This window comes from Physeter macrocephalus, chromosome 1 (genome assembly GCF_002837175.3).
Source record: "Physeter macrocephalus isolate SW-GA chromosome 1, ASM283717v5, whole genome shotgun sequence".
Classification (NCBI taxonomy): Eukaryota; Metazoa; Chordata; class Mammalia; order Artiodactyla; family Physeteridae; genus Physeter; species Physeter macrocephalus.
This window is the reverse complement of record NC_041214.2, coordinates 39,134,834-39,147,219: the sequence shown is the minus strand read 5'-3', so window position 1 is coordinate 39,147,219 and position 12,386 is coordinate 39,134,834. Positions and strand designations below refer to the sequence as shown.

Below are 12,386 nucleotides of genomic sequence, written 5' to 3'. Positions count from 1 at the left end.
TTGTGTTTAAATAACCTGAAGATGAAAAAGATGTGGTAAAGAAATGACAGAATATACTAAAAAGCTTGAGTAATGAAAACAGTTTGATTTCAGAGCAGGAACAAATAAGTAGACTTAGGAAACAGTAGTGGGACTCAGTATGTGATAAAGGAGGCATTTCAGATCATGGGGAAAAGTGTGATAAATGGTGCTGAGCAACTGGAGAGCCATATGGAAAAAGTCGGACCCCTATCCCTCATCCAGCACAAAATTAATTCCCAGTGGATTAAAGACCTGCAAAAGTATCAGAAGAAAGTATATCCATAAAAACCAAGGGGAAAGACTGACATATTTGATTATATATAAATTTAAAATTCTAGTATACATTATAAAAAACAGAATCAGGGACAAGTAATAGACTGGGAAAAATATCTGCAATACATGTAACAAAGGATTAACATTCATTCTATAAGGAGTTACAAACCAGATATCAAGATGGACAGAAAATGTGAACACACCATTCTCCAAAGAAGAAAGAGAAGTAGCTAAAACACTCAAGGAAAAATAAATGCTAGAGAGCAATCAGGAAATGTTTTAAAAAAAGCAACTTTCACCCAACTGACTAGGAAAAACAGTTTAAAGACTTAGAATATCTAGTATTAGCCAGAAGGTAGGGGAATGGGTACTTTCATACTCCATTAGATTATAAATCGATTAGGCATTTTATAAAGCAGTTTGACAATACCAGTCAATTTTTGATCCAGAAATGACAATTCTAGCAATTGTACAGGATTATGTGCATAAAAGCCAAATGAACAAGTTTGTTCACTGCAAATTGTAACAGCCCCAAACTGGGAACAATCTAGATGTCATTCATAGAGATACGGTAAAGTACATTCTGATATATATCCACAATTTGGAGTGTGTTAAAAGAATGAAATGCACAAGCACACATATTTCATATGTATTCCATGTTAATGCACTGTAAACTGTCTAAAAGAATATCCAGCAAGATTTTTACAGAAGTTTGCTCTAGGTGAAGGAGTGGCACGGGGCGGTGGTGGTGGGGACTTCAGCTTTTTATTTTACATGCTTTTGTATTATTTGATTTTTCACAATCATATCGATTAAAGAGAAATGGACAGAATCTCGGTACACTCGCGCACAGCAAAATGGGACACGGGGATGAGATGGAAGAGACCAGCTTAGGCTAACGGGCCCCTGCAGGGTTTGTAAGAGCTCAGATTGGTTCAAGATAGCTGCTCAACATCCAGGAGAGTCTGGGGTCCTAAACACAAAGCACTTTAAAATGCACGCCTTGATTTGATGGTGGGTTAGGAGGTATCTTTAAATGTCATCTCCATGCTTGCTGCATATGTGCATATTAGGAAAGAGTAATATTAAAGACAAAACATCTCACTACTTCTCTACTTCTCTTTGAGTTTCATTTAAAATAAAATGAAATAACAGCTCTCAGGTTGAATTATCAGGATATGATCGTCTACAATACGCAGGAATGAAGGAAATTGCTGTTTTCCATTCAGAAAGTTAAAAAAAATCTCAGGCGGAGGCACATGACACTGGATGCTGTGTGACAATCAGTGCATGTGCCCACACACTGGTACCTGCACACACGCATGTACCCACTTGCAGCTCTGCATCCCATAGTAAAAATTCTCTGGAGCACTGTCGCCAGAATGGGTACAACCTTCCCCACTGCCCCCTCCCACCTCCTCATCACTCCAATGATTCATCCAGTCAGCCATATTCTACACCTCTCTTTCAAGCAGAGTTGCAAAAAAACATTTTTCCCCAAAGCGTTTCCACTTTCAATTATAAAAGAAGTTTCCCAAAGTATTAAACTTGCTCCTCAAAATAAACTGTCTTATACTTTCTTATCTTGAATTTCTAGACAGTGACTGCACATAGTAGGTGCTCAGAAAATAACAGTTAACTAATTTAGCATCCTCTAGAAAAAGCCACCTGGACTCCCACTAAATGATTCTTTCAGAGTTTGGTTTAGTTAATAGTACTGTACCAATTTAACTGTGCTGTTGATTCCTTAGTTTTGATAAACATACCATGTATATGTAAGATGCTGCCACTCGGGGAAGCTGGGTAAAGGTTGTATGGGAACCCTGTACTATCTTTGTAACTCTTCTATAAATCTAAACTTATTTCAAAATAAAGTTTAAAAAACAAACATTAAAAAAATGAGTAAGTGTTCTTGGATTAGAAGAATTAATATTGTTAAAATGGCCATACTACCCAAAGCAATCTACAGGTTTAATGCGATCCCTATCAAATTACCCATGACATTTTTCACAAAACTAGGACAAATAATCCTAAAATTTATATGGAACAATTAAAGACCAGAATTGACAATGCAATCCTGAAGATAAAGAACAAATCAGGAGGCACAACCTGATTTCAGACAACACTATAATGCTACAGTAATCAAAATGGCATGGTATTGGCACAAAAACAGACGTATGGATCAATGGAACAGAATAGAGAGCCGAGAAATAAACTCACACACCTACGGTTAATTAATCTTTGACAAAGGAGGCAAGAATATACAATGGGAAAAGACAGTCCCTTTAGCAAGTGGTGTTGGGAAAGTAGGACAGACGCATGTAAATCAATGAAGTTAGAACACACCTTCACACCATACACAAAAACTCAAAATGGCTTAAATGTAAGACATGACACCATAAAACTCCTAGAAGGAGAACATAAGCAAAACATTCTCTGACATAAATTGTACCAATGTTTTCTTAGGTCAGCCTCCCAAGGCAATAGAAATAAAAGCAAAAATAAACAAATGGGACCTAATTAAACTTAAAAGCTTTTGCACAGCAAAGGAAACCATAAACAAAACGAAAAGACAACTTATGGACTGGGAGAAAAGATTTGCAAACGATGCTACCAACAAGGGATTAATTTCCAAAATACACGAACAGCTCATACAATTCAATAACAAAAAAACAAACAATCCAATTGAAAAATGGGCAGAAGACATAAATAGACATTTCTCCAAAGAAGACATACAGATGGCAAATAGACACATGAAAAGACACTTGTCATTGCTAATCAAAACTACAATGAGGTACCATGTCACATTGGTCAGAATGGCCATCATTAAAAAGTCTACAAATAATAAATGCTGGAGAGGGTGTGGAGAAAAGGGAACCCTCTTATTCTGTTGGTGGGAATGTAAATTGGTGCAGCCACTATGAAGAACAGTATGGAGGTTCCTCAAAAAACTAAAAACAGTTACCATATGATCCAGCAATACCACTCCTGGGAATATATCCAGAGAAAACCATAATTCAAAAAGATACATGCACCCCTATACATGCTGCTATATTCCAGCAGCACTATTCACAATAGCCAAGACATGGAAACAACCTAAGTGTCCATCAACAGAGGAATGGATAAAGAAGATGTGGTACATATACACAATGGAATACTACTCAGCCATAAAAAAGAATGTTGTTTGCAGCAACATGGATGGACCTAGAGATTATACTAAGTGAAGTTGACAGGAAAAGACAAATACCATATGATACCACTTATATGTGGAATCTAAAATACTACACAAATGAACATATCTATGAAACAGGAACACTCACAGACATAGAGAACAGACCTGTGGTTGCCAAGGGGGGGGTGTGGGGGAAGGATGGATTGGGAGTTTGGGGTTAGCAGGTGCAAACTATTATATATAGGATGGATCCAAAACGAGGTCCTACTGTACAGCACAGGGAACTATATTCAATATACTGTGATAAGCCATAATGGAAAAGAATGTGAAAAAGAATACATATATGTATAACTGAATCACTTTGCTGTACAGCAGAAATACAACATTGTAAATCAACTATACTTCAATAAAATTTTTAATGAGTTAAAAAAAAGCGGTTCTCTTGACCCCATTTCCCTTTTGAGTTACCATCCCATCTTGTTCCTTCCCTTTACAGTAACATTCTTTGAAACGATTTATACTCATTACAACTTCTTTCTTCGCAGTTGTTCCCACGCCCACTCCAATGTTTCACTCTTAACATCCCTCTTATCAAGATCACCGGTGACCTTCCAACTGCTACATCAATGGCTGCTCATGAGAACTTCTCTCCTATTGCATCAAGAATGACCCAGCTGACCAGTCCGTCCTGCTTGAAACACTTTCTTCATGTGGGTTTCTGACAGCACACTCATCTCCTTTTCCTCTTTTCTGTTTATTCAAGCACTTTTTGCAACTCTAATAGCCCCAAACCTCATCAACACCCCACGACTTAGTGGGGGCCCCTAACACAGCCGGGGCATCCCCAAACAAGCCAAGCATCAAAAATTTGAACACAATGGATACAAACAATCAAATGTACAAAAAGCCAAAGAGTTCATAATGATACTTAAAAAAAATAATCTCACTGGTCATCTTCGATCTTCGGAGGTTGCTCAGACACCAACTCTTAATAGGCTAATTGACGAATAAAGGGAATCAAGCACGGATCCTGTCTTTCCAATTCAGACTCATTTTAGGGCAAAGTCAATGAGGGAAAGTTCTTTTTAGAAAAGTCATGAGTAATAAATGCAGGAAAAATGATAGAGATGGGCAATTACTCCTTAATGAAATAGTAGGTATAGACAATGATCAACAGCTACTAAGATAAATTAGGTGAAAGGCTGATAGAGAACTTTTTATTGGGGGGATCAGGCTGACAAAAGCTGAACCCACTGATCAATCTTAAAAACACGAGAAGTGGGACAGACACTAGGTGCCTCCTTGGGATGCAACAGAAACACATAACACCATTTACGATGTAGTCCTGCAAAAGAAAAAAAAAAATCTTGAATCTGAATCTAAATGAGCTCTAGATCTACTTACTAGTTTATGTGACATACAGAGGATACAGGGTTATGTTCAATGACACCTTGAGGATACAGTAGGCTGGGTTTACAATGTGGGAAAGTCTATAGGACCAATGCCCCAGTTTCTTCAATGAAGTGTCTGTGGATATGTGTGGGGGGTGGGAAGAGGGGACCGTGGATTGAAAGAAGCTCAAAGGACTTATCAACCGAATTGCAACAGGTGGACTTTGAGGCAGTGGGGGGAAAAGAACTCAGGAAGGTTGTTTTGATGATGATATTAAGGAATCATTGTTATTTGTGCTGAGTATGATGATGGCATGGTGGTCACATTGAGGTGATATGGCTGTTACACGCTGAAGAATTTACAGGTGACATGATATGATTTCTAGGATTTACTTCAAAATACTCCTGAAACATCAAAACACAACGAAGTTGAGGGCAGACAAAAATAAACAGCAGAATGTTGGTAATCAGTGAAGCTGGGTGATGGATGTGTAAGAGTTAATTCTACTGTCTTCTCCACTTTGGTGTATCTTTTTTTTTTTCTTTCAGAGTAGGGGCTACTGACCAGAAACAGGGTCCCAGGGAACATCCTTATCTCAGAGCTCCACATCCACCTACAGACACCCTGTGGATGAGGAAGTGCCCCGTGCCTCAGAGAAAGCCCCTTTAATGGCAGACTATTTGGGAAAGGCCAGGTATTTGATCCATTTTCTGGTGAGCATTTGCGTTCATTCTAACACAAAATTTGAGAAAGACTCACATCAGCTTAACCTATCTTCTGAGTAGACTCTGAAAGGGTCTCATGTCCCAAGAAGAAACATCCTTTCACAAACTCATAATAAGGCCAGAAGGATCCTTAAGAATGCCTTTAAAACAGCCCATCAGCTCTGGGCAGGTCCTCTCACCCATGTAAGAAGTATCTACTAAGTACCATGTGCCAAAGTGAGCGCTGAACAAGACAGAGCCCTACCGTGTGCAGGTTACAGGCAGGTGGACTAAACCTGCGCCATCCAGCCTCTTACATCCTTCCTGAATAGGATGAGGAAAAGCAAAGTAATAACACACTCACACTCATGCACTGCTCTACCAAGCACTTCATATGTTTCATCACCTTTAATCCCCATAACAGCCCTACGAGGGAGAGGGTATTATTACCTGTTTCACACGCAGGGGCACGTATGTGCCCACGTGTGTGTAATTACAAGCTGAGGCATCACGCAGGTCAGTGACGTGCTCCAGGTCATCTACCCAGTACATGGCAGAGCTGAGATCTGAACCCAAGCAGCCTGGCTCACAGGCTCTCTCCAGTTGACATTCTCAGCCACCACACTATAAATTCCAAGTCACCCTGGCTGGACTTAACATGAGGACCAAAGAGATTCTCACTGGCCCAGCAAGCAAGGGCAAAAGGACACCCTTGGCCAGTGGACCAGAAATACTGTTCAGGGCTCAGCACCAGAAAGAACAGAGCTGGAAGGAGCTACAGTCTAGGCAAAGGACCTGGCCCCTCAGCGATTTACAGATGGCGACAGTGTCTGGCAGGGTGGCGGGCAGAGCTGGGGTCTCCAGGACAGGTGGCCCTTGCTCTATAACACAACAGCGGGCACACAGGCCCGTCCCATGCTGCACTGAAGCTACTCCCCTGCACCTCCACTCCCAACACAGAAAGGCCTGGGGCGGACTCTCTCTCGGTACCTGGGTGTCTCCTCCCCACCAGCTGCCCTGGCCAGCGGGCAGAAGAGCCCTTCAGTGCTCCCACGCCCTTGAATCTCATGCTCTGCTCCTCTGAGTACTCCGCCCTCAAGGCCAGCCCTTGGCCTGGACACTTTGGGGCCAATGGGTGACTCAGGGCTCCTTAGGGAGGTCAGAGCTCCTCATGTTCCCCTCACCTCTGAAATGGTGACGATCATTGCCCTGAAAGGAGTCTGATATTCCTGTCGGGTCAAGGGTCCCCCTCTCCTACGAAATTCAAATCTGGGATTGAAATAGTTGACAAATGATCCCTGCTTAAAACTTAACAAAATTCAAAACAGGGCAGAGGCTAGAATGGTGATGCTAGCCGTCACCAGACCCATAAATCAGTGATGTGTTTAAGCCCTGGAGTCCCCGTGAGACCAGCAACCCCAGAGAGGAGAAAGGGTCTCCTGCCCTCTCTCATTAGCTGGAGAACAGAATCCTCTCCACGGACCCCTGCACTCCAGCTCTGGTCTGCCCTTCTTCCCGGACCCCCCTTACCTCATGGGGTTCTCCAGGAAAGTGGCCATGGTCCAAGACTGCCTGTCACAGAAAGGATGGCCTGGCCTGAGCCTGGGGACTTATTTCAGATTTTTTAAACTCTAAACAGAGATAAGAAGTAAAGTCTGCTTTCTAGAGCAGACTTTCCAGAGCAGCCTTGGGAGGATGCTCTCCACTCTCTCCATGCATCCTGGGGACCACCTCCCAACCCCAGGCTTAGCAAGGGGTTAAACAGTAGTTGCTTTCTTTTAGTCACTCAACAGGTATGTGAGAAGCTGCTGTGCCAGGAACAACCCTGCCAGAAGAATGAAATAAAAGGTAGAGGAACAGGGTTTGGAATTGGCTCTGTACCCCCTAATCAATCCTAAGCACATTTCTACAGCCAGCCAGCCGAGCCACTAAAGGCAGATTCAACAGGGAACACGGCAGTCATCCTTGCCTTTGTCCCAAACAAGAAGCCGCCTCCCACATGTAGCACTGAGGCAGGTGGCCAAGACACAGACCCCAGGAAAGGTTTCATCTGAGAAGAAACTAACAATCAGGATACATACTGAGGATGTTTATTAACATGAAGCAAATATGCTGGATGTTCAATTCCCTAAAGCAGTTTTCCTAATAATTTTCTATTTCCAAGGCCAACTTCTGAAGAAGCAAGGCTGCAGGCCACAATAAGGTAAACTAAAAACATTAAATTTTTATTTATTTATTTATTTTTGGCTGCATTGGGTCTTCGTTGTTGTGCACGGGCTTCCTCTAGTTGAAGCAAACAGGGGCTACTCTTCGTTGTGGTGTGCAGGCTTCTCACTGTGGTGGCTTCCCTTGTTGTAGGGCATGGGCTCTAGGCGCACACACTTCAGCAGCTGTGGCATGCAGGCTCAGGAGTTGTGGCTCATGGGCTTAGCTGCTCCATGGCATGTGGGATCTTCCCCGACCAGGGCTTGAACCCGTGTCCCCTGCATTGACAGGCGGATTCTTAACCACTGTGCCACCAGGGAAGTCCCTAAGACATTAAATATAATAAAGCATTTCAAATGAAATTACATTTAAATTTATTCAACATAAAATATATAGGTTATCAAATAATTTAAAGATAGCCTACATTTCACACACAAAACCATATTTTCATATGACTGAATAAAATTCTATGTCTTTTTTTCCCTTAAGGGGAAAGAAAATCCCTATTGACCAATTCGAGGTACATCATGAGATAATCAAGCAGTTATTCATAAAAGAAAGTCAACATAGTGAAAATCAGTTTAATCAATGAAGTTTTTGCAACAAGTTTATCATTTAAGTCTGTCAGCTGGTTTTTCTTGTTTCTCCAACCGGTCACTGAGTTCACAGCCTTAAAAAATAAGACTGGGTAGAGGTAAATTCATCCACCACGAATAGAGTGTACTGTCTGTCCCTGTCCTTGTGGACCTCCATCCCACCCTTTTGCACCTTCACCTGCCCCCTACCACCACTTCTCAAAGTAGATGTGCTCTTTGGGAATGTGGTTGCTCTCCAGTTCCTTGGAGAAGAAGTCTGTCATGGGAGGTGGGCCACAAATGTAGAACAAGGTTTCTTTCGAAATATGACATCTTATCTCCTTCTCCGTTATTCTTCCTTCTACCAAAAAATAGAATAAACACCAATTTAAGCCAGACGTGTCTGTGATGAAAAGAGGAAGGACTAACCACAACTCGGCAACAGTGTTTATTTTCAGTAACTAAGCTCAGTGGGTCGTGTCCTGAGTCATCAGCATGCCGGCTCCTGCTGGTGTCCAGGCCGGACCCAAGCAGAGAGCGCATCTCCAGGTTTCCTGAATCCACGGCAAGCAATGAGGGCAGCTGATCATAATGCACTCTCCAGACAGGGCCAGGGAGCATACTGATCTTTGGGAGAGATTCAAAACTGCCTTCAGCAAAGTAAATAAACTGCTTTGTGAGAACTCCTTCCAGGGAGGGGAAACCACGAGAAATTTAAATTACTATTAACGGCAAATGGAACTGATTCAGTCAAAGCCGGAGTATAATTCTTTGTATGCATACTACAGCGATGACGCAAAGGTCCCCTAAAAAATGCAGAAAATAAATTTTTAATATGGGCAGCAGGAGATCTGTATATAATAAGTAAATCCAACTAACCTCTCCGTATTTTTCCATGATGAATCGTCTCTCAATTCCCCAAGTAGTGACATTCCCAGCCAGCAACTCCCAGCAATAAAGCATCTACACTCAACCAACTGGCACATCCACAAAATAACGGTGTGGATACAGTCAAAACATCTTTAGGGGACTCACCCGTGATGTATGGCTTGAGGTCTGCACTGATTTGTGTAGTCTGTTTTGTAACATGCAAACTGCATGCAATCTTCTCAGGAAATTCATTTACTAAATCAAGGATATTTTTCTGGAATGTCAAACATATTTGGTCACACTACAATTTAAAAAAACCAAAACAGATGTGCACCCCCAGGGACGCTGAACCTCCACTGCCATTCTGCACACGTCTGCCGCTCCACTCTCTACTTAGAGAGATATTGTTTGCAGCCGAGCAGGCCAGAGCATTCAGAGTACAGAGGGCTATTTGGCTTTAATTGAAATCTGAATATGCTAACAAGCATATTACTAACTCTCCGGGAGTTTTTTCTTTTTCCTTTTTCTCAGGCGTGGGCAATTAAGCAGCAGTTTCACTGACCACAGTTGTGTCTTTTAACTGTTTCTGTTCTTTTGTTCATCCTTGCAGCTGCAAAGCAACCCAGAGTGAAACCCTTCTCCTGTCAAATGGACTTAGTTTCCACAGATGCAACCGATGGGGGTTTCACATACCCAGCTGGGTCTCACCTACTCCTGTGCCATCTGAGCCCACCCGTAGTCCTCGTGACTCTTTGGGGAACCCCAGGGCCACGCTGACTTTTCTGCTCATCCACCTCCTGATTCAAGCCCCCAGCCCTGCCCTCTCCCGTCACTGCACTGGGAGCCTCCTCAGCACTAGCTTTTTAAATTGTCCTGGGCCTCATTTGAACATGATTCAGCCTTTCAAGCCTCTGAACTGTTGCAGAGAAGACGGAATGGAGACAAGAAAGGTCCGTGGGCGCTAATACCATGATGCGAGTCTGCTCACAGCAAGCTATGGGGCACACACTCCTCCCTTACCTTGAACAGGAGCTCGCTGGTGTTTTTTGCGCTGTAGAACAGTCTGATTGTTCCAATCTCATACCCATGTCCCTTGTTCGCCCGTTCTCTGTGGAGGTCTGCTGCGTGCCGCAGGATGGAAAGCAGAGGGTTAATTCCAACTCCTCCCGCGATCAACACAAGGTTTCTAGAGGCGTCTGCAGGCTGAGGGTCAAAGAAGAACTCTCCACCCACTCTCATGGCCACTTCCGAGTCCAGTGTACACTGAGGGGGGAGAGAAATGAGCCTTTAATGCTTTGTAGCAAAGGTCTTAAACCATGTTCTTCCTTCGGAAAGCAGAGTGCATCCACCTCCTATATTTTGGTGTTTTTTTGTGTGTGTGTGTGGTACGCGGGCCTCTCACCTTTGCAGAGCATAGGCTCCGGACGCGCAGGCTCAGCGGCCATGGCTCACGGGCCCAGCCGCGGATCAGCGGCCATGGCTCACGGGCCCAGCCGCTCCGCGGCCTGCGGGATCCTCCTGGACCGGGGCACAAACCCGTGTCCCCTGCATCGGCAGGCGGACCCTCAACCACTGCGCCACCAGGGAAGCCCTGGTCAGTTTTTAGGGCCATTTTTACAGCTTGCTCTCAGTTCTCGCAGGGCCTGTGAATTGCTCCCACCTGTGCCTTATACACGCCATATGCTCCTCCACCTTCATGATGCAGGCTGCACAGCCACTCTGGCATTGAGAAACGGAGGCTCGCTTCAGGAGTCCTGCCATTTGTTAACTTCTCAGGTGCTGAACTAACTGGGTTGTGCAAAGAGGCACTGGGCCCAGGGGACAGCCCTGAAGTATGAGTGTCCTTTTCTGAGCTGTGCTCCTGTGTTCTGATTAAAGCCTTGGAGCTGAGAGGCGGGATAGGGCTACCGGGGGCTCATCAGGGCTGAGGAGAGTGGGTCCCCGGGCTTCCTCCTGGCTGCCAGCAGGGAACAGCCAGGCTGCTCCACAGGCTGAGGCCAGCACTGCAGTCCTGCTCAGTGTTGTCAGCTTCTCCCTGGAGCAGAATAGGCAGCCAGAGGTTCCCACCTACAACTGGGTGAGGTCACTTACACCAGAGATACCATCAGAGCTGAATGCGCTGGTTCTCCATGGGGGCGATACTGCCCCTGAGGGAGGTGTTTTGGAAATCTGTGGTGACACTTTTTTCAGGTCATGATGACTTGGGGAATCCAACTGGCATTTAGAGGACAGGGCCAGAGACGCCAGATGTCCTGTGAAGTTAGTGGTGCCCCGAAGCTGGCTCCTACTAAGCAGATGGTTAAATCTGCAGGAATTGTGTGGGCCAGTTTCTACTGATAGTTTGATGCTAGCCACTGTGGGAGTATTTACAGCACAGAAATCAGCAAATGAGGGCTTTTAAGTCAGAGAGCTGGTCTGGAGGCACACCAGTCTCTGTGATGCACAGGTCTGCCCTGCGAGACTTCTAAAAGACCCATGGGACATACATGCAGGTGAAAACTGGTTTGGAACGATCTGAGACTAGACCCTAAATCATTTTACAAAAAAACTCGACCAGAGAGAGGGCAGACAGCAGTAGCAAGAAGAACGACAATCCTGCAGCCTGTGGAACAAAAACCACATTGACAGAAAAATAGACAAGATGAAAAGGCAGAGGGCTATGTACCAGATGAAGGAACAAGATAAAACCCCAGAAAAACAACTAAATGAAGTGGAGATAGGCAATTACAGGGGTCCCAAAAGGAGAAGAGAGAGAGAAAGGACCCGAGAAAATATTTGAAGAGATTATAGTCAAAAACTTCCCTAACATGGGAAAGGAAATAGCCACCCAAGTCCAGGAAGTGCAGAGAGTCCCATACAGGATAAACCAAAGGAGAAACCCGCCGAGACACACAGTAATCAAATTGGCAAAAATTAAAGACAAAGAAAAATTATTGAAAGCAGCAAGGGAAAAATGACAAATAACAGAAGGGAACTCCCATAAGGTTACAGCTGATTTCTCAGCAGAAACTCTACAAGCCAGAAGGTAGTGGCATGACATATATAAAGTGATGAAAGGGAAGAATCTACAACCAATATTACTCTACCTGGCAAGGATCTCATTCAGATTCGATGGAGAAATCAAAAGCTTTACAGACAAGCAAAAGCTAAGAGAATTCAGCACCACCAAACCAG

At 43.8% G+C, this 12,386-nt stretch overlaps 1 protein-coding gene across 3 annotated transcripts in view; it reads right to left on the bottom strand.

Annotated features, from left to right (window-relative positions):
• Positions 1 to 7,758: 7,758 nt before the first annotated feature.
• OXNAD1 (oxidoreductase NAD binding domain containing 1) overlaps positions 7,759 to 12,386 on the bottom strand; it is a 64,729-nt gene continuing 60,101 nt past the window's right edge. For all 3 annotated transcript variants that reach the window (XM_007102254.4, XM_007102253.4, XM_028490153.2), the window contains 3 exons: positions 10,233 to 10,475; positions 9,378 to 9,486; positions 7,759 to 8,703 (listed from right to left, as the gene is read on the bottom strand). In XM_007102254.4, coding sequence (XP_007102316.1) covers positions 8,549 to 8,703; positions 9,378 to 9,486; positions 10,233 to 10,475 — 507 coding nt within the window. In that variant the 3' untranslated portion in view covers positions 7,759 to 8,548. The remainder of the gene's footprint in view (positions 8,704 to 9,377; positions 9,487 to 10,232; positions 10,476 to 12,386) is intronic.